This window comes from Panthera uncia, chromosome B1 (assembly GCF_023721935.1).
Source record: "Panthera uncia isolate 11264 chromosome B1, Puncia_PCG_1.0, whole genome shotgun sequence".
NCBI classification, from domain to species: Eukaryota; Metazoa; Chordata; class Mammalia; order Carnivora; family Felidae; genus Panthera; species Panthera uncia.
In genome coordinates this window covers 159,683,204-159,706,913 of record NC_064811.1, presented here as the reverse complement: position 1 = coordinate 159,706,913, position 23,710 = coordinate 159,683,204, and the positions used below count along the sequence as shown (strand labels likewise).

General features: G+C 35.9%; 1 protein-coding gene across 1 annotated transcript in view; it reads left to right on the top strand.

The window, feature by feature from the left end:
- Positions 1-23,710, top strand: part of ZMAT4 (zinc finger matrin-type 4) — a 248,482-nt gene that overhangs the window by 150,096 nt on the left and 74,676 nt on the right. The window contains exon 4 of the mRNA XM_049630076.1: positions 3,717-3,944. Within this exon, the coding sequence (XP_049486033.1) occupies positions 3,717-3,944 (228 nt within the window). The remainder of the gene's footprint in view (positions 1-3,716; positions 3,945-23,710) is intronic.

The window sequence follows — 23,710 nt, the reverse complement described above, 5'->3', positions numbered from 1 at the left end:
TTTTTAAATTTACATTTATATTATATATATAAATATATAAATTTATATGAAAATATATATTTATATAAAGATGACAAATAACCTCTTCTGAATTCTTGTCATGTCTTAATAAAAAATGAATCATGGAGAAAAATTTGAACTTTAGAGGTTTTTTATTTTTTCTGAGTAGAAACAAGGGACTACAGACCTGTATTGGAGAATACGGCACACACCAAAGTGTCCATTATTGATGTATAAGTGTTATGATCTAATTTCCCTTAGCCATGCACACACACGAGCGTGCACGCACAACTAAGATTATAAGGCGCTGTTTAAGAAATGTCCAATGAATTGCGTGGTTAGTAAGTGCTTTGAGTTTAGAGAAGGGAGAGCCACTTACTTGGGTTTCCAAGGCCTCACAGAGCAGAGGGAACTGAACAGCACCCTGCAAGGCAGTGGTTAGCCAGGAGGAGAGGAATGGTGGCCCAGGCTGGGGGGACTGCCAAAGTTAGGCGGTGCTGTGTCTCAGCAACTCAATGTATATATGAGTTTCTGCTTGGGACAAGGGATCGGAATTGTTATTTAATTTTTGTAATATAAATGTATAACATTAGCTGCTATTTTGGAGAAACTTTTATATCTTGGCTAAATGGAGAAATTGATTAGGGGTTTAAAAAATGCCAAGTAATTATTATTTCCTTCTTCCTCATAGATAAAGATGTGGCATTTCAGTTACTGCCTACAAAATAATTGGCTTTATTGCTGTGGGATGTAGTATGTGACTTTCTTTTATGTGAAGATCTAGGAAGACTATTGTGTAGTCACTTTCAAACAAAATTTGGCAATATTTGTGTTAGTGATTCTCAACATTGGCTGTACTTTGGAAGCATGGATCAAGGTGGTGTGGGAAGGGGACATTAAAGCCTCCTGCTTCCTGGCTCCTACCCAGAGATTCAGATATAATTGAACAGAATTGGTCTGGGGAACAGTCCGGACACAGAGATTTTTAAAGCTCTTGCTGAGTCTAATACTCGCCCAAGGTTGAAAACTACTGGTTTTGATGAATGAACTGTTGGTTTTAAGTTGTACATAGAGGAGGTGAAGTCAGTATTTAGCTACATATTTTTGCAATTAGAATAAAAACATAAAGCATGAAATTTAAATAAAAATGAACTATACATCAACTAAAGTGTTTTGTTATAAACATGTTTTCAAGCCAAACCATAATCTTTACCCTATTTGTATTCATTTTATTAGAATAACATACTTTTGCCAAAGAACTATGGATGTTATGGTCCATGCTCACACATAGATTTAGCATTATGATCTGGAAACTGCTCTCTTCCCATATAACCTCGCTATTTGGCATTCAGTCAAAGCCATAAAAGAGAAAGAGCAAGCTTGTACAATTTTGTTCCATCTGCACACTATGGGCTTTAAAGAGATGGTGACCCTGAATTTTAACCTTGTGGAAACCAGAGACATCAGAGATTTGCCAAAGGTGACACAGCTCAGGGGGTGATGGAATCCAATCCAACCTTGATTTCTGACTTTGATCCCACACGGTTTCCACTCTCTCACGCTGCTGCCTTTTCTTGCCTTTACAGGAAATATAAACTGGGTTGGGATTGGTGAGGACAGTTGGTAATAGGAGCATAAGAAAAATTAAACTTTGCAGCGGTACACCAGGTAGTGGAATTATTAAGGAGGAGAAGCTATAATACAGATGCAGCGTTAACCTACTTTCTTGTGTGAGAGATAAGATTATCTTATTTGATGGACATTCTGTTGTGCATCACTCCTGCTGGAAAGTGGTATAAGAGGTATCAATAGATAAAATTGGCTCAGATGTTTTTTTAGGGCCCAGTTTAGAGAAAAGTGAGTTATGCTTTAAGAATCAATGTTCATTCTGATCGCAAGCATTTGATATGTTTTCCTTGCCATAAAAAAAAAAAAAAAACAATAGATAGATATAAATCCTCAGAAATTGATAGGGTTGCAGGAAACTTTGGAAGCAAGATCCAATTTCCTTCTGAAAAGTGTGTAGAAGTCCTTTTACATACAGGTCAACTGAGTATTTGTAGCTTTTATTAGCATTTCTAAGTCACAACAGAATGATACTGGGTAACAGCTGGTGTGGTATGGCCCACTTTTCAGCTTTATTTTCACATGGTGATATATGACTGATCTGGTAATGAGGCCTTTAAGAGACATCCTATTTCTCTAAGTCCCTATAGAAATAATACCATTAAGTTTCATCCAAGCTAGGTAAAACTTCCCCATCTGGTGAAATCTCTGGGTTGAGAAGAAAAGACTTTTTCAAGATTTTGCCACAATACAGTCATTCCTTGAATCAAAATGTTATTTAGCAAGTATTTATTTGCATGTTTGTTATTTAATCTGAAAAAAAAAAAGCCCACACGAAACTGATTTGAAAGGTTGGGGAGCTGATTAAGTATTACTTACTATTGAGGTTCCAGATTTTAGCTTTTCTTTGGAATGGCCCTAATGTTCTTGGTTTTTCCAAGTCTACTCTATATTACAGGAGCAAAGAATGAACAGAAGGTACTGCTATATTGCATTATGACTAATGGGGCATATGAGAATTTAAATTTCTTTTTCTTCTGTAAAATATTTGGATTAGAACCTTTTTCCAAATTTAAATTAAATCCTATGTAAAACAAAGATGACTGAGGTCTAGAAAAGTATCTAAATTTGCTTATTATAAAATTGCTTATTAAGAAGTATAAAAAGAGTCTTTAGAGGTATTGTGAGGAACATTGACCTTGGAAATTAAGGATTTGATTTGGAGTCTTGCCTTCCCCATAACTAGAAATGTCACTGTCAGTGAATCATGTGGCTTGTGCGAGGTCCATCAGGTGAGAAATGGGATAGTAATTCAAGTCATAGCTATTGGGAGGATGAAAGCACATTGTATGTTGTAGTACAGAAGAAAGTTATTTTTACTTTCTGTTGGTAAACTCCTTCAAGTTAGGTTCTTTTTTTTTTTTATTTCTGGACCAAAAATAACTGAAGGCTCACAATGGAATGTGTTAAGTTAATAGCTAGGGCTGTGCAATCTCAAGTGATATTATGCCTTTTCAGTTTAGATAAAGCAACATCTGCTCTATAGTGTTTGTCTTTTGGTCTTTTAAAACAATATTATACTTTCAACATCAATTTTAGCAGGTATGGATTGAAAATAACCCATCACAGTAAACAGAAGAAACTGACAATAAAATGAGCACGATTTTGTCAATTGGTACAGTCCTTGTAACTGAAAAGATCTACTTCTATCACTTGGGCAAGTCCTTTATGTATTGGTTATTTCTAGTTATAGCACACATGTCAAATTCATTCATTCAAAATCTTTGAAGCCATAACTGTTCAACGTTTCCTCCAAGTTTTGGCTTCGATTTAATGGATCCCTCCCTTACCTCCAAGAGTTTGTTTTTGAACATCTTTCTTTCTTCATAAGGGATGGTCTTCTGAACGGTCAGATTTAAGCATAACAACGTGAGAAATCTGATCTCAATAAATTAGGAATTTTCGGTTGTATCCCAGCTTCAAAAATGAAGGCTGGCAAAGATCATTTTCCTGCTTTCAGTCAACTCTGGAATTCGAGCTCTAGAATGAACATGAGACCCTTCCCCCTTCAGATATTGAAGACATGGGTACTCGTACTCAGTAATGGACTAACCGGGCCTGTGTGTCCCTCTGGTTGTTTTCCTTCACAGCAACACCCCTGAACTCACTGAAGCCTCCAAGGGTGGACGCTGCTCCAGTGGTCACATCTCCCTATCAAAGAAGAGATTCAGACAGATACTGTGGGCTCTGTGCAGCCTGGTTTAACAATCCTCTGATGGCCCAGCAACATTATGATGGCAAGAAACACAAAAAGAACGCAGCAAGAGTTGCTCTATTAGAACAGCTTGGGACAACTCTGGATATGGGGGAACTAAGAGGTAAGAGAAACTCCTTCAACTTCTGCCACAGAACTGGGCTTTCAGAGAAAGATTGTGTTTTCACAAATTGCATTGATTTCTAAGGAAAAATCTAGGCTCATCTAAAAGGAATAGAAGGCAAAGGAAATGAGTAGAAAACTAGCTTAACTTTTGTAATCTCTTTCGTTTCAAAGTCTTTGTTATTTCCATATTTTTATTGACTGTTTTTCAGATTGAAGCCAACCATATATGAAGCAGATTTTCTTCTTCTGCTTTATCTTTAACTCTCTTTGCTAATGACTGCTTTTGTAGATGAGCCATATGAGAGAAGACGCTAAAAAGACCAAATAACATTATCTTATTAACTATTGTGTTTTGTGAATCCAACCCAAACAAAGCAACCTGTTGACTCTATTTCATAGCTTAAAATAAGCCTAAGTTCCTTTAATAGAAATATCTAGGAGGCTGAGGTAAGACAGTTCTACGTGCCACCATATGGCCAATACCCAGCTTCCCCACTGCACTTTGGCAGATGTTTTCTCAAGTGATGGAAAATATGCAACATTTGAAATTCACATAGGGTTTCACAGAAGCTGCTGAGTGGAGACTTGGGAACCACAGGATGAGGATCATTCCTGCGGGTTCTTTAGGAAGACAGTTAACAATTCATGGCACTTAATAGCATATCATCAACAACTATTTAAGCATTTTTGATCACCTAAACATTTTTGATCAATTGATGTTGGCAGTGTAGAGGTAGGACAGAATCACATACAATACTTTTTTCTGAGACAATACATTTTCTCAGAAAAATAATTTTGCAAAGGGTGCTATTAATACTGTACTCCAAGTGCTATATGGGTTAGGTGAACATTGATGGGCTGGCCAAGAATCATTGTTCCTAATAGCTCTAAAAACAAAATTTGCAGTTCAATTTTGAGAATTTTGAGAATGCAATCTGCATTTAATCTGGGTTCTTTGTGTGGAACCTACAGTTCTCTCCCTAACTGGGCTATGAGCCTCCAAGAGAGATCACTGTAGTCAGGAAATGCCCTGGTACAATTCCAGAGCAGATAAGTAGTGGGACTGAAGATCACGCTGTGTGAGCATAAAGAGGGCTGAGGGCGGGTCACTTCTGATTTTGTTGGTTGAGGAAGACTTCACCCAGGAAAGGGATTTGAGTGGGAAGTGGAAATATGGGTAGAATTGCAGCAGGCTTTCCATGTGAGCAGATACCTATATGTATAGGCAAAGAGACAGGAAAACATAAGCTGTAGCTGGCAAATAAACACGTCATCATGGAAGGATCCTCTAATGCTGTATAGATTTAGGATTGGAGGTCCATTAGTACATCTATAAAGCTTGATTAGAGATGGATTTTTCCAAGATATGTAATTAAGAATGGCAAACAAGAACAAAAATGAAAAACACTTTATGTGGGGTGTGTTTTTAGCTATAGAAAAACAACATGGGGCTTCGTGTTTCAGAATTTTGGATAATTTCATCTCAGAGGCTTTTGAATTGTTGGTGTGCTATTGCCTTTTGGGGGGGGGGGGATTTCTTGTATCCTCAGTCTATGTCTTGTTAAAAAAATACAGAGTCTCTTCATAGCTGAAGGCCTTCCCGAAACTCACTGTTACTGGCAGATAACAAGTTGGCTCAGTGACTCCTTCACAGCAGGGCACTGAAGGAGAAAAATAGGGCTTTATTTATGTTTTGTGCCAGATATTATGACTTGTAGAAGAATTATTTCTAGAGCACATTCTTCTTGTCTATTTTGAGTTATCAGTGCTGCATCTTTTATGTACAACCACATCTTAATGACTTGGGCGTCTGAATTCTGTAACATTTGAGCAGCTTGTCTTTTATACAGAAGACAAAAAGGGCTGCTCTTTGACTTGATAACTCACTGTGACTATGACTCAGTAGCACATGAGAGGAGATTAGCTTTGAATACAGTGTCCTTGAAACGAACCTTTCCACCCACCCCAGGTGACATCTTGATATATGTTTATTCAGACATTAAATATTGCAAAAGCTTGGAGAATAAAGCATTGATGATAAACCATCACTTTCAAACACATGCATGCACACATGCACACACTCCAAACCCCTATTTCTGGAATACTGCCAATGCACTATCAATCAATTACTAAGGACAAAGCTACTAATTAGTAAATATAGGTATACCCATAGCTTTTTTAAAAGTGGTGTGATACAGCTAGCGCACAATATGGCAGTGTTTCAAGCTTTCTCTCTTTCATAGAACTTCTCAGTTTTTAAAACACTAAAACATTGACTTATTTATTAGGGTTTTCCTGATTTTCTGTCTTCCTCCCTACTACTATAGATTGTTAGCAACTTGAAAGCAGGCATTTATGTCTGTTTTGCTCAGTGATGTATTCAAAATGCCTGGAATGATGACAGACACTTAGTAAGTTCTCAATCATTGCTGAATAAATAGAGGTAGCAAAAACTTAAAAAAATCACCTAAAAGCCTACATTCTTAATCATTTTTACTTCTTTTTTAAAATGGGTTTTTAATTTATTTTGTGAAAGAGAATGCAAGAGAGCAGGGGAGGGGTGGAGAGAGAGAAAAAAAGAGAGGGAGAGAGAGAGAGAGAGAGAGAGAGTGAGAATCACAAGCAGTCTCCACACTGTCAGCACAGAGACCAATGCGGGGCTTGAACTCAAGAACTGCAAGGTTGTGACCTGAACCTAAATCAAGAGTCAGATCTTAACCAACTGAGCTACCCAGACACCCCAATAATCACTTTTACTTCTAAAAGGATCCTGACTGAATAAATTTTACAAGAAATTATTTATGATTTTTTTCTTCTAATTTTTAAAAATTTCACAGTATATTTTATATATACACAGTATTTATATAAAATATACCGTGAAATGCAGGTATATACTATATCTTCTTTTCCTCACAAAATGATCTTGGCACCGTTATTGAAAATCTATTGATTGTGTGTGAGTCTCTTTGTATCTGAGCTATGGTGTTCCATTGATTTGTTTTTCTTTATGCCAGTATCACATTGTATTGATTCTTTTAGCATTATGAAAGTCTTGAAACCAGGTAATTCAAGCTTTCCAACTTTGTTTGTCTTTCTCAATATTGCTTGGCTGTTCTAAATCATTTGCTTTGCTACATAAATTTCAAAATCAGCTTTTAAATTTCTACACAGAAAGCTTATTGGAATATTGAATGGGACTGAATTTAATCTATAGATCAATTTGGGGATATTTGTTTAATTTCTTCACAATATTGAGTCTTCCAATCCATGAACATCTATACCTATTTTTTTATGATTGTTTCAAGTTCTGTCAGCAACAGTCTATAGTTTTCAGTGTTAAAGGGTTAGCACATTATTTTAAAATTTTTCCTCAAGTATTTTCTGTTAACACTTAATATAAATTATTTTTTGAAATTTTATTTTTATGTGTTGATTACTGATATAGAAAATGTAGTTGATTTTTCTACATTGATCTTGATTCCTGTAACCTACACGTAACTTTCCACCCATTATTTGTATATAATTTAATAGCACAGAAAATTACACCTTTTTTAATTTTTGGTATTCACACTATTTAGCCATTGAAAACTATAGAAGTGTGTTAGAATTCTTGCCTTCCTTTGCTTCAGGTAGGAAATCAAATTTTAAAAAAGAAAATTATTTTCATACATTAAGAAAGAATTTTAAACAGCATTGGCCTAAATGGTTATTAGTATGCATAACCTGGTTACTAACTCAACTTTAAAGTTATTTGTTTCAGAAAACAGATGTCTCTACTTCCGAGTTTTAACTTAAGAACAATAGTCATCTTTTTCTGAATATGGAGTCCAATGTAAAAAACAAAAGAAGTCACTGAATTATGAAATTATAAAATTCAAAGATCACAAAATACTTCAGAGGATTTTATAGTTTAAATTCTTCTTGCTAGCATAAAACACAGATATTAGGTAGTTTCTTATTTGGAAATAGTGGACAGCAAAAACTATGAAGTTATAGTTAGGTGGACATAGAATATACATTTTGCAGATCTCTATCATTTATTCTTTTAAAAGTTGTAGAATGGAAAAACGCAGTTATTTCAGTGTCTCAGAGGAAACTAGAAATCTGGTGTGATTCTCCTCCGAAGACACAGAGCAAAGGAACTCATTTGAAAATTTAATAATGTTTCTGAGCATTATGAGCAGATAGTATTGGGAAGGACATCAAACATCATCAAATTATACTCTTTTGTGTGTGTATTGTTTTAATAGAGCAGCGTTCAGAGAAGTGACTTGACTGTTTCCCTTCTAAGTTATGGCTAGACCCACAACTCCCGATTCTGTGCACACCAATTTCTAGTGACTCATCATTGACTAACTAGAACTCTTAATAATTAACTTAAAAAAACAGTTGAGTTTGGGGGCTTATCTATTTTTAAATGCATAAAACTTGCTTAGAACTCAAGTACAGAATGGGCACTGTCAACTCTCAGGTTTCTGGGAATGAATCACTTACAAAATGCCTTATATAGCTTTAATAAAGGAGTTTTCCCCACATTCAGAACACTATCTCAGCTGGAGTGAATATAGAAAGGCAAAGAAATCATATTTACTATTCACAGGGGCCTGGTATTGGAAAGCAAAGTTCTGTGAAGAGAAAACATACTCCCAGAGAGGTCACTAGAATTTATTACTCTCTCTATAATGCAGCTTCTGCCTTTATTAGTGGGAATGGAGATTAATTTCCAAGGGATACAAGAAGCTTATATATGACTTCAAAGCATTAAAGTAGTACGTGAATCTGAAAGAGCAGACCTACCTCAAAATAAGCAGACCACTGGAGTGAGAGACTTTTACTCTTTGAGTTACTTCTGCTGTGGTCTTTTGGGTGATAATGGGTTGTCTGTCTCAGATTTTGTCCCACTTAATCTTCCTTTGGCTTTTGCTCATAGCTCAGATAATAGATAGCCTAGCCACCTCATTCAGTGGCACTCCTCTACCTTCAGTTACCTAAGATACCTGTGCAGGGGGACTTGGGTACTAGGTCTGCTCCAAAGTCTGTTCCAGTGGAAAGAAAGGCATGCTAGGTAAATAAATAAATAAATAAATAAATAAATAAATAAATAAATAGTTTTCAAAGGCAACCAGTACAACTATTGCCATTGTAAAAATTATCTCAAAGTATAAAGGCCTAAATCAGCAATAAATTTTTATTCTATCTCTCTGTTTCTGTGGGGGGACTTTAGAAGTGGCTTGGCTGGGTGATTCCAGAAAATGTAAAAAGTTGAATGAAAGAAGAAAGAAAAGGTGACTCACTCATATGTTTGCAGGAGGCCTCAGTTTTTCTCCTTGTGGTCCTTTCCCAGTGTTTAACATACTTCTGTTATGGTGGCTGGCTTCCCACAGAGTGAGCCCTTCCTGAAACAGATCAGGTGGAATGCTTGAGGGTCACATAGCATCACCTGCAACACATTCTGTTATGACATTCTGTCATTTTTTTTAAAAAACTAAAATCTAACAGAGATTTCTGCCTATCCTCATGAGAACCAAACCAACAGCAAATAGTCTGTCTGTGATCCTCTGCCCAAGGTCTGGGTCTGGCCTGATGGGTGTCATGGCCAGATATCTGAGGTTTGCTTGAGAATATCCATATTAGTTTTAAACAATCCTTTTTTCATCCAACAACCATAATCCCTTTGTGCTTGGCCAATCCAATATGCCTAAGGGATTCCAAAGATTTGGGGACCAAATTAATTGGAGTTAACAACTTGATTGTAGGCTCCCAATCCCCACGTGAGTTCATAGAAACAGAAGTTCCAATCAGATGATGAGGTCAAGTTTTTAGGAACAAAAAGCTTGTTATATGTTATTGCTTGGTTTCCTCTCTGACTCATTCACTCATTTATTTATTCATTTTTTGATTTATCTACTAATATTGAACTCCTACCTAATACCAGGCACAGAGTGTTGGAGATACTACAGTGAATGAAAGAAAAAGGTCCTTTTCTTGGGAAGAAGACAGAAAGTAAAGAAGCAAAACATTTTTACCCTATGGCAAATGCTAAAGGGAAAAAAAGTGGGGCGATATAATAAATAATGAAATAGGAGATAGGTTCTTTAATGGGATGGTTAGTGACAGCCTTTCAGAGAAGCTGACATATTGAACTGTGACCTGACTGAGGGGGAGGATCCAGACATGAAGCACCTGCTCATTCTTTGCAGAGGTACTAGCAAGTGCAAAGGGCCCTGTGTAGGGGCAAAGGGTGTGGCACATCTGAGGACTGATGGCAGGCAGAGTGCCTGAAGCTACTAAGAAGGGTAAACAGTGAGATTGGATTTAGCTAGAGTCACACTGTGCAGATCTTAATAGGTCATTGAGAGGCTTTGATTTATTCTAAATGCACAGAGGGGTTTGCAGCTCCTCTTGCTTGTGAAGCCACATGCTCTACTTTTTCTCTCCTCAAGGGCTTGGTTCATTTCCACTCTAGGTCACCTCTCTTCCCTCTAAGACCTGCTGGTGTTGCTCCTGTCATTCCTGCAAATACACCCTTTACATATTTCCTTTGTTCAAGGAGGCATTTCTCATGCTACTAGCAGAGTTTTAGGGTGGCAAACTTTCTGGTAAGAGATGCATCATTCATTCATGGTTTTCAGGGTTCGAAAACAAAACACAATCCTGGAGTCCCTTTAATGTTTATAGGTAAGAAGAACTGACATGGGTTCCCTTCATGGTTTCTTTCATGGCTGTGGGTGAGTGAGTGCTTTGGAGAAGAGAAGTGTCTTAACGGTCATTGAGTTGAGGAGGAAACTAAGCTCAGGAGCAGCATTTTGGCCACTGCAGGGTAGCTGGGGTGTTAAATGGGAATGTGTTAGGTGCCTTTGACCATGTGAGGGGCAATTTATTCATGAGAAGATGGACGTAACAAGTATCCACTGATGTCTTCATTTTAGAGCAGAGGCTTCTGGTCACTGATTAAGCCTTGTCTAATTGGGCAAGTAGAAGAGCCAGACTGCTCAAGTAAGGAGAGGTGAAGGTGACAGTGGGAATGGAGCAGTGGAGCCACTAGAATTTGAGATCAATAGAGTAAGGTGGGTCTTGAAAGACAACTAAAAGATATTCAGTTTGGGCGGCTGAAGGGGACAAAGTCACAGGCTGAGGACAGAGCTATGAAAAAGCATGGCAGCAAAGGTTGTGGGGTCCCTTTGAGGAGAGGTATGGTGTGGCTGGAACTTCAGGCCAGGTTTGGGAATAATGAGACAAGTAGCTAGAGAAAGAGAGTCAGATCATGGTAGGAGTTGAATGCTTTCACCTAACCCTGAAGGCTGTGGGAGTGATTTCAAGATTTTTGGCAGGACATTTGTATTTCTGAAAGGAGTCTCTATAGACAGCAGTGTGGAGGGTGGAATAGAAGGGAACTAGACAGAAGACGGGGAGATATATTGGAAGGCTATTAATTACTCCTGTGAGAAATTATGCTAACTTGAATTAAACAAAATACTAACAGTGAGCATAACAGAACAAAATGAGAAAAAAAATGGATGTGAGTTCAGCGGAATTTGGTGGACAGTTGGTCCTTCACAGCCCCTGACAGCTGCCCCTTTGGCATAGACACAGGACCTGTCCATGATTTACTCTTAAACTTGCCATGCCACATGCTAGATACTGTGAGAGCCTTCTTCTGAAGTGTGAATCCAAGCACTGAGCACTGGGTGTTATCAGTCCTGATAATTTTAACCCAGTTTTGGTCTTGTCAAAATTTCTTGAGGGCAAGGAGGTCCATGTCTTATTCTTTGCCTCACTGACAGAATCTAAAACAATATATTGTTGATAGAAGGTCCTGCATGAATATCCAGGGATTTGAATGGTCTTACCTGGTTAACCAAGTTAAAGACTACGTTCCATATTTTCCAATTTCTAAGTACAATGAGAATTATGGGTCTCAAATTGATGGTTGAATATTTCACAGTGCTGAGTATTTGATAAAAAAATTACCATGTTAAGTGAGGTGCATTTTTATTGCATTTAATAAGTTCAAACAAAAACTTTAGTTCATTCCTTGTACTAATATTTTCAGTCTCTGAAAACTGTATGTATTTTAGCTAGTTAAGAATCAGCAGAAAATAGGACCTTTAAGCAGATATGATAATTACAGAACACAATTCTAAATTGAATGGTAGGGGAAGAGGTGCCAGAAGAAAATACTCAGCTTAGATTACACCTGGTTATTTTTGCATTATTATTTTTAATGTGTTTTGACACTTCAGCTGTTGCATATAGATTCATTTTGATCTTCAGAGCCCACATTTTGGGTTAGATAATTAAACTGCTTAAATGGCTCATGTTCCTGTCATGTTATTGAATTGGGAAAATAGTGTGATGTAGAAGAGATCATTTTCATTTATTCATTCATTCATTCATTCATTCACAGTTACTAAATGTCTATTATGTGCTGGCTTTGTGCCTGAAATTATCCAGAATATTGAAATGTCTGACTCATCTTCTAAATCTCAAGGGTTTAGAGTCTGAAGAAGGGGAGGAGAGCAAGCTAATACCTTTATGGAAGTAAATATAACACAAAATGTGAAAAAGAAATGAGAGCTTAGGAGTTACCTCATCCCAATGCTTAGGGATTTGAAAATCAAGCAGAAATGATTTCCAACTTGGAGTTAACATCAGGCATGTGGAAATCGGTGACCAGATTCTTTATAGCCAAGAGATCAACATGACCAAAGGCACGGAGAGGTGGGGAAAATGTGAGCAAAATTAGCAATCAAGTTCAGTGAGTATAAAGTGTAAGTGAGATAAAGCTGGGAAGACAGATCAAAACCAAATTATAAATAGCCTTGCCTTGCATGTCAGGCAAACCTGAACTTTTTTTGATAGCCACAAACTTCTTTTTTTTTTAAGTAGGAAAATGGCTGGTTTCATGTGTGCTTTAGGGGGGTTACTGTGTGATGGACTGGAGTGGGGAGATTCAAGAGGCCAGGAAACCAGATGGACTAATGCAGAGGCCTGTGTGAAGGCCTGGAGAGGACTGGAGGGCGGGGGGGAAGGAGGGCAGTAAAAGATATATTTCTCTCTGTAGCAGTCAGCATGCTCTTCCCCTCAACAAAATTCAAGACAGCAGGAGCATTAGAATTCTGAAAGACACCTTGGCAAGGCCTTGGGAACACTAATAGGAAAAAATATAAATTTAATGAGTAATATGAGTAATAACTTAAATTTGTGCTCAATCTCAAATCCAACAAGGAATGTGGTCAAACATTCACAGTAGTCTATTCACATCCTGTAGGGCAATTCTTTCTTCAGCTGAGACAGACTCTTACCCATTACTGTTATTAATGAAACTAATACATGGAACACTGTCTAAATAAGCTTGGTTAACTCTTTATCATCACTGACTATCATCACAGGTTTCAAAAAAGATGAGCTTGGCTTTTAAAATGGAATCATTCCGCCTCCATTTATGCACTGTGGGCACACTCATTAAATAGAAAACTATGTACCAACTTGGATTTCTAATTTCAGAGTTGGCTAATACATTAGAAACAGCCTCAGACTTGATGCATGGAACCAGTGTCCTTGGCTGTGAGATGTTGAATGAGAAAAGGACAAAAGCAACATCAAAACACACCCACCAAAATCCAAGTCACTTAACTGATCCATAGGTGCCAATTTGGGCTACATTGAGGAAGCTGACAGTATTATGTGAAGTTATTTTTCTTTCTCAGTAACTTAAGGTCCTTTTTCAGTATTGATTGAAGGTCTCTACTATTTAGTTTAAGCTCAAAAACTAGGGTAGTATTTTGTGAGGGCTCAGCACAATGTTTTCCTAAGGTTCTAGGGATGTGTATCTGTTACGCTGGCTCTTAATAGCTGTGGGCTTTGTTAGTAGCATGCATTCATTTGACAAAAGGAGGGATGTTTGTGAAAAGATGCAAAATCAGGAGAAACCTGTCCTTCAACAAACAGGAAACTATTTTGTTTGTTTCTAAAATCATAGCTTTGACTCCATGCAAAAAAGTGGTCCTAAGTCTTTTATTTTAAAGGTGCTACAGATAGACTGAATTTTTCTGCAGTAGATAGGATTCTATAAAGTTGGTTATAAGTTGATATTAAAACAAATGAAATAAATGTCAGGTTTACTCAAAGTAGAACCTACCTATTGGTGTTTTTGTTCACTATCTTATTTTGACTAATTTTTAAGGAGCACTTATCATGTGATAGACATTTTGATAAACACTGGAATATAAAGGTGACATTGTCCTGGAAGGTGAAAGAAGACATTCTTCTGTCTTCAAGAAGTCTACAACATGGCAAATGCTGTGGCCAGTGAAATATTGCAAAAAGCTTTCTATTTGAAGGGTTTTGGTGTATCTTCTGTATGTAAATTAATAGTTCATGAAAAAGAAAGAAACAGATAAAAGTGTAGTCCATTCTATACTTTCAATCTATTTTTCAAAGAGATTCTGCTATTGACAATTATCATATCCTGTGACTATTTCTCCAAGAAAATGGAGATTTTATATTTGAGGTTGAAGTAAGGAAGGCATCAGCAGGCATCTTGATAAATTGTGTTTGGAACCTTTGTATGGCTGTATGCCCAGGACCAGAGCTGCTACATAAAATGGAGAAATTCAATCCTGTAGATGTTTTTTATAATGGAGTCACCTGTAAGAAAGATCTCTTTCTTTATTCACCCATTAGTCATTCAACAAATACTTACTAGGTGATTATTATGTTATAGAAATCATGTTCAATGCTGGAGATACAATATTGAAGAAAGCATAGTCCTTGCCTTCAGGAAACTTTTATGCTAGTAGGAAATGCAAGCATTTTAATATTACTTAAAGATTGTGTTTAAAATCCCCAAATGATTTACATGTCTTTACTGAAAGAAATGGAAAATTTTCCTCTAAAATCTTGGAAAAACGTCTTTAACTAAAAAATATACAGCAATAAAACTAAAGATTTCTTTGGAAATATAGAAGCTGGTGGTGTGCTGCCATAAAAACGTTATTTACCAAAACAGATCTTTTATTTGGAAGGTGTGTATGATGCCTACATTAGTTAAGTGGGTTCTTAGACCTGAATAATGAACAAAAATATGCAATAATTTGAATTTGGAGTCTATTTTTACAAAGTATGACAAATAATGATACATTTACTGAAATAGCTAATGGACCAGTGAAGTGGTAGCATAGCTTTTCACAGATACCAGCTGGAAATCTGTTAAATGATTTGAAATGAGTTATCAAGCACTGCTGTTTTGTAAATAAGTCTTGATTTCCTTTGCCTTTACATGTGAAAGAGAGGCATCTATTGCTCAATATGAACCCTTTTGGGGGTAGCCATGGTTTCACAAAATCCTGGTGAATCATTAAGGTTCAGTACAGTGGACTCAGAGTCAGACACCCTGGAGGTGAGTCCCAAGTCCTGTTACCAAGTAGCTGTGAGATAGATCTTGATGAGTCACTTTACCTCTCTGGCTGGCCCTCACATTCCTCTCTATAAAATGAAGGTGTTGGGTTGGGTTATCCACAGTGTTTCTTCTCACATTGTCTCCTATTTAGTTTCCATCTGGGTCAGTGTGAACCACAGAGGAGCCCTTCCCTGTGAGTCTGCCTACTAGGGGTATGGATAGTTTCACCTCCAGGATAGGATTTGCTATATCAGATGGCCCAAGCCCAGTTTTAATGATGAACTGATCCTACCTTGGGACCATAAGAAAGAGTTTTATTTTGTCCCCTTTGTATTCCTTTGACCACCTATAGATTTCCACAGTCCAGGGACAATGTAAGAATTGATTCAGGTATGTGGTCATACCAAAAAGCTTTTGATTTCTGTTTAGCTTGAGTCTGAACAGACTGAATATTGACTTGTAGTCCTAAGCAAACAAACAGAGGAGACACTTGAAGTTATTCTTCTCATACCTGAGACTTACTGTTAATCCTCAAAGACAATGCCAACTTTATCTTTTTAACCATCCCTTTATCTGGTCTCTCTTCTATAGCCCTCTCTTAATTTCAAGTGCAAATCTGTAAGTTCCCTATTTTAGTTCTCAGACATAAAAGTTCTTCAGTGGAATCAGTGGTCATTGACCTCTGCAACATACATGCACACATACACACATGTACCCACACATATAAACATGATTGCTAATCATATATATTGTTTATAATTGTCTCTCACTGTCACCAAGTGTGGTTGTCATGTGAATGGAATTCACCATTGCTGCTACCCAGTCATGGAATCCACTATGGTAATAATGGAGTAACTCTTATCAGATTAACCCCTACTGAACATTATAAACTCTGGTCAAAACATTAAAATTGTTTGCTTTAAGGCAATGAGTAATATTCAAAAACAAGCAGAAACTTGAGGAAAGTGAATACTTGGAAGAAGGAAACAACATTGAATGGTTTTCCCAATTTTTATAGCTTTTAAACTCAGGGCTGACCCATGACAGCACCAAGCTATTTAGCTAAAACTCAGATAAAAACCCATAGTCTTGCTAGCTTTAAGAACAGAGGAAAGAGTGCCAAGTGGCCATACAACTGGGAAGTTGAGGGAAAATTCAAGAAAAGAGAAAGCTACAGAGGATATGGCTCAAAGTTAAGTATATACGCTTCCTAAACTTGTATCTGATACTTAAGCAACACATCCAGGATGCCGACTACAAACAGCCTAGCTAAGGCTAAAAGTACTGAGAAGAAAATTTAGCTGCTGTACCCTCCCAACACACACATTACTAAGGAGACAGAGTTAGGAGTATGAGTTCAGCTAAGTTCACTGCCTGCTTTAAAAATAAGACTCTTTGAAGAAATGTAACAAAATCTAGAGTTTACACAATGAATCATTTCATAATGTCCAGATATAGTATTAATATATGCATATGAAAAAATAGGAAAATGTAAACCATACTCAAAAGAAAATGCAATCAATGGAGATAATACTGCGATGATATGGATATGCTTGAAGATATAAAATAAAATATACTCACAGTGAGTTAGGAAACAGAAAATCTAATCAGTAATAGAAACAAAAAGAACCAAGTGAAAATTTTAGATCTGAAAAATAAAATAGTCAAAATTAAAAAAAAAATCACTGGATGTGTTTATAATTAATTGGATTAATGAGTCAATGAACTTAAAGTTAGATCAATAGAAATTACCTGATCTAAAAAAATAAAAGAAAAAATATTTTAAAAACCATCATAACAGTGTGTGACAATGTCAAAAAGTAGAACATATGTGAAAAACAAAAACTTACATATTTAAGAAGCTCATGAACCCTAGGTGGGATAAATGTAAAGAAAACCACACTAGAATCATCATGCCATCATAGTCAAACTGCTGAAAACAAAATATAAGGAGAAAATCTTGAAAGCAGCCGGAGAAAAATTACACACTACAAAGAAAGCATCAACAATATGAATTACAGCTGATTTCTCATTCAAACAAAAAAATCAAATTCAGAAGTCAGTGAAACTCTTCAAAGTACTGAAACAAAAACAAACCTGTAGACCGGTGAAAATATTCTCCAAGAATAAAGGTGTAATAAAGACATTTTCAAGTGAACAAAAACTGAAGAATTTTTGCCAGCAGATCTGCACAACAAGAAGTGCTAAAGAGTTCTTCAGGCTATCCAGAAATACCAGATGGAAAATCAGATCTTCACGAAGGAAGGAAAATCACCAGGCATGATAAATATGTAGATTAGCATAGCAGGCTTTCTTTTCTCTTAATTTCTTTGAAATACATATGATCCTTTCCTATGCCTCTTTTGTAAAAAAATGAGATGTAATTCAAAACAGACATAATTCACCATTTCAAAGTATACAGTTCAGTGGTTTTTAGTATATTCACAAACTTGTGTAACCATGAACACAATCAATTTTAGAATGTTTCATCACTCCCATAAGGCCCTGTACCATCAGTGGTTATTCCCCATTCTCCACTGCCACAGACCCTGGCAACCATGAATAGACAAGTCTCTAAACTTGTCTGTTCTCAACATTTCATGTAAATGGAATCCTACAATATGTGCCTTCTTATATCACTTAGCATATTGTTTTTAAGGTTAATTCATGTTGTAACATGTACTCTACCAGCGCATCACTCATTTTTATTGCTGAATTATATTCCATTCTATGGATCACCCTTTGTGTATCCATTCATCAGTTAATGGGCATTTGGGTTGTTTTCACATTTTGACTATTATGAATAATACTACTTTGAACATTCATGTAAAAGATGATGTGTAGTTGTGTTTTCAGTTCCCTTGGATTAGAATTGCTGGGGTATATGATGACTCTTATGTTTAATATTTTAAGAAACTATAAACCTGCTTTCAAATGTACTATTTTATATTCCCATCAGCAATGTACAGGTATTCCAATCTCTTTACATACTTGCCAACCCTAATCATTACCTATCTTCTTAATTCCCAACTATCCTAGTGGCTAATTACATGAGTGTCTTATCATGTGTTTATTGGACATTTGTGAATGTTCATACATGTTTGTGTATTTTCTATGCATACCCTTTGTCAAGTTTTTATTTTTTTTTAATTTTTTTAACATTTATTTATTTTTGAGACAGAGAGAGACAGAGCATGAACAGGGGAGGGTCAGAGAGAGAGGGAGACACAGAATCCGAAACAGGCTCCAGGCTCTGAGCTGTCAGCACAGAGCCCGATGCGGGGCTTGAACTCACGGACCGCAAGATCATGACCTAAGCTGAAGCCGGACGCTTAACCAACTGAGACACCCAGGCGCCCCCTTTGTCAAGTTTTTAATTGAGTTGTCTTTTTGTCTTCAGATTTTTATGGTTTGGATACTAGACTTTTAGCAGATATATGATATGCATTTTTTTCTTCCATTTTTGGATTATCTTTTCAGTTTCTTAGTAGTATCCTTTGAAGTACAAATATTTTTAATTTTGAATAAGTTTAATTTGTATGTATTTTTTGTTGTTTATATTTTTGTTCCTTTCTAAAGGACTACTGTTTAATTGTCACAAAGATTTACACCAAATTTTCTTCTATCATTTACATTCAGGACTTCGGTCCAGTTTGAGTTAATTTTTATATATGGTTTGAGGTAGGATTCCAACTTCATTCTTTTGCATATGAATATCCAGTTTTACCAGCAGCATTTGTTGAAAAGACTATTTCCTTATTGAATTGTCTTGGCATCCTTGCTGAAAATCAATTGGCCATAAATTTATGAGTTTATTTCTGGGCTACCAATTCTATTCTATTGGTCAATAGGTCTATCTATATTCCAGTACCACACAATCTTGATTATTGTAGCACTGCAGTAAGCTTTGAGATCAAGAAGTGTCAGTGCTTCAAATTTATTTTTCTTTTTCAAAATTTATTTTGGCTATTCTGAGTCCCTTCCATTTCCATATGAATTTTAGGGTCACTTTGTTAATTTCTTTGAAAATAACAGCTAAAACTTGATAGTGCTTGTCTTGAATCTGTAGATTAATTTGGGTAATATTGCCATATTAACAATACTAAGTCTTCGATGAGCACAGGGTGACTCTCCATTTATTTAGGTCTTTTAAACATTTTTTTCAATAATAATTTATAGTATTCAATGTACAAGTCTTGCATGTATTTTGTTAAGCTTATTCCTAATATTGTATTATCTTTAATACAAGTATAAGTGGAATTGTTTTCTTAATTTTGTTTTTGGATTATTCATTGCAAGTGCATAGAAATACAATTGTGTGAATTTTTTATATTGATCTTGTATCCTACACCTTTGTAAAACGTATTTATTAACACTAGTAGTTTGTGAGTGTGTGTGTGTATTCCGTAGGACTTTCTATATACAAAATCAAGTCATCTGCAAAAAGAGAGTGTTCTCTCTTCTTTTCCAATATGGATGATTTTTATTTCATTTTCTTTACTAACAGCCCTGGCCAGAACCTCCAAGGCATTGTTGATAGAAGTGGTGAGAGTGGGCATACTTGTCTTGTTCCTGATCATAGGAAGAAAGATTTTAGTTGTTCACTAGTGAGTATGATGGTAGTTGTGGTCTTTTCATGGATGCTCTTTATCAGGTTGAGGAATTTCCTTTCTATTCCTAGTTTGTTGAATGTTTTTGTCATGAAAGACTGTTTGGAATTATCAAATGCTTTTAAAAAATTAATGTTTATTTATTTTTGAGAAAGAGAGCCAGAGAGCCAGAGAGACAGAGAGACAGAGTGAGTGGGGAGCGGTAGAGAGAGAAGGAGACACAGAATCTGAAGCAGCCTTCAGGCTCTGAGCTGTCAGCACAGAGTCCAATGTGGGGCTTGTACCTGTGAACAGCGAGAACATGACCTGAATTGAAATTGTATGCTTAACTGAGCCAACCAGGTGCCCTATCAAATGATTTTTATTCATGCACTGAGATGATAATGTGATTTGTGCCTTTTATTCCATTTATATGATAAATTATATTCATAAATTTTTATATGTTGAGCCAACCTTGCATTCCTGGTATAATTTTAAGTTGGTCATGGTGAATAATCCTTTTTATTTTTTCTAAATTCAGCTGCAAGTATTTTATTGAGGACTTTTATTATAAGAGATACTGGTTGTAGCTTTCTTGTTATGATTTTGTCTGTGTGTGTGTGTGTGTGTGTGTGTGTGTGTGTGTGTGTATGTGTGTGTGAGAGGGTACTGTATGGGCCTGTAGTGACATTGAGGTTGAGGAATCTGGGGACTGATCAGGGAAAAAGATATGACCACTAGGTGACAGTAGCACATGGGAGTTTTATTTGGGTGATGCTTTGTCAGGTTTGCATGCTGGGAAAGTCCCTCATAATATAAGACCATCCAGAGGTTATAGCACAGGGACTACTACCCAGAAAAAGAGAAGGTGAGGGGAGCTAATAGGGGAAAAAATATTTGGAGAAGGGACTTATGGTATAAGTGATATCTCTAGGTGGTTTGGCAGGGTGTCCCTGGATCAAAGAGCTCTGAAGGCAGCATGGCTAATATTAGGTCTTTTATAGCTGCAAGATTTATTTTGTCTGTGTCTAGCAGATTTGGGGTATCGTTTCATGGGATGTGCAAAACAGACAGGTCCTAAGTGCCTAAAATCTGCTTATTTGAGCTCTGTTTAAAATAATTAGATGTGTAAAAATTCAATATTAGTTTTGGTGGGCTTTGAGCTAATACATTAATATAGGGCTAATATACAGGAGCTATCTTTGGCTCATTTATATAATATGATCTGATAAAGTGAGTTAGGAAGTGGTTTTTTTCCACTTTTGTTTTTAGGAAGAGTTTGTGAAGGATTGGTGCTAATTCTTAAAATGGTTAGTGGAATTTACCATTGAAGCTATCTAGTCCTGAACGTTTCTTTGTGTAGAAAGTTTGATTATTAATTTGATCTTTACTTGATATAGGTATATTTCATATATTCTGTTTTTTTCTTGAACCAGTTTTTGTAGTTTTCTAAGAGTTTATTTAATTTCGCTAGGTTGTCTTATTTGTTGTCACACAATTGTCCATAATATTCACTTACAATCCTTCTTATTTCCATGAAATTATTCGTGGTATCCTCCCTTTCATTCCTGATTTTAGTAATTTGTGAGTTCTGTCTCTCTCTGTCTCTCTCTGTCTCTCTGTCTCTCTCTTTTGGTCAATCTAGCTAAAGGTTTATTAATTTTGTTGATCTTTTCAAAGAAACAACTTCTGGTTTTATTGATTTTCTTTAATGTTTTTCCATACTCTGTGTCATGTATTTCCACTCTAATGTTTATTACTTTCTCCCTCTGCTCTTTTTGGTTTGTTTTATTCTTTTTCTAGTTTCTTAGTGTGGGAAGTTAGATTATGGGTTTCAGATCTTTATTATGTTTTTTTAAGGCCTGTATTGATAGCTATAAATTTCTGAATATTGCTTTTGCTTCATCCCATAAGTTTTGGTATCTTGGTTTCATTCCATTTAATCTCAATGTATATTCTGTTGTCCATTTTGATTTCTTCTTTAAACCATTGGTTATTTGAACGTGTGATTTAATTTTCATATATTTATGAATTTTTCAAGTTTCTTTCTGTTACCAATTTCTAATTTTATTCCATGATGGGTAGAGGATATACTTAGCATGATTTCGGTCCTTTTAAATTTATTGGGATATGTTTGTGGGCCAACATATGGTCTGTTCTAGAGAATGGTCTGTGTGCACTTAAAGAATAGGTATTCTGCTGTGGATGAGCTAAGTGTTCTCTAAATGTCTCTTAAGTCTACTTGGTTTATAGTGTTGTTCAAGTGTTCAATTTCCTTCTTGACCTTTTGCCTGGTTGTTCTATACATATTGAAAATGAGATATTGATACCTCCAATTATTAAAGTTGAGTTGTGTATTCTCTCTAAAATTCTGTCAGTTTTTGCTTCGTGTACTTTTGAGGCCCTATTGCTAGGTGCATATATAATTGTTATATCATACTGATAGTTTAACTATGTTATCACTATAAAATGTCCCTTTTTGTTTCTATACTATATTTAGACTAAATACAATTGACAACTACAGCATAAAGAATGGAAATGTAAGTTTCTAATACTTTATGTGAACTGATACAATTCTAATTATAAATACAATAAAAAATTAAAGTATGTGTACAATAATCTTTAGAGAAACCACCAAAAAATACAAAAAGGTAGAACTAAAAGATAATGGATAAATTAAAATGATCTTCTAAAAAAAATCAATTAAATCAAAAGAGACATGAAAGAAATAGGGAAACAAAAAATAGGTGGGAAAAAATAGATGAGATGAACAGAAAACAAATGGTAAAAATGGACCCCAAATCTGACTATCTTATTAGTTACATTAAATGTAAATGGATCAAAAGATGGATATTTTCGGAATGGATCAAAAGATGGATGTTTTCAACCAAACCAGTGAAGACCTAAATATTATTAGCTTAAAATGGAGACACTTTGTGTAAATTTATTCCAGAGAGGATGTTTATCTACCATAGTGTGAATAACTCACAGTAAGAAGATTATAATTCTACTAGTAAAATACACATATTACTGCAAAATTACCCTATTGCATTTCTGTTACATTACTATATACATATTACTCCATATAGCTCTATATATCATACAACCATGCAGAGTATACTTTATGAATGATTTAAGGGTGTTCAAAGGCAACTTTTATTTTAATGTATTTTGTTTCATATGGAAACTGTGTCTTTCCTGAGTTGTCATTGAACTGTACTTAGTTCACCTTTCTTGTATGAACATCTATCCAGTGCTAGAAATCTTACTGCCACACTTGAAACATTTCAATCATACTGTAAGCAGGCATTTTCTCTAGTATCTTTATCTTAAGGCTCTCCATAGCCCATCCACTGGCCTAAAGAGAATTCTTTTCCCCAAGCAAGAACATAGGTAGACATATACCTATTCTTTCCTATTGATATTTTTTTCCTCCATTTGTAAAGACATTTAACCAAATAAAGACCTTTACTACAATGGACCTACATTTCCCATCTGTTCTATTTGACTCTATATTCTCCCTAATCCATCTAATTTACTTTAACTTTTTTTAGAGAGAGAGAGAGAGAAAACAAGTGAGGGAGGGGCAGAGAGTGAGAGAGAGAGAATTTCAAGCAGGCTCCATGCCCAGCACAGAACCTGATGTGGGGCTTGACCCCACGACTGTGAGATCATGACCTGAGCTGAAATCAAGAGTTGGATGCTTAACCAACTAATCCATCTATGTGCCCCTAGTTTTGTCAAAGCAAAAGATTTATTATGTCGGAGCTCTCC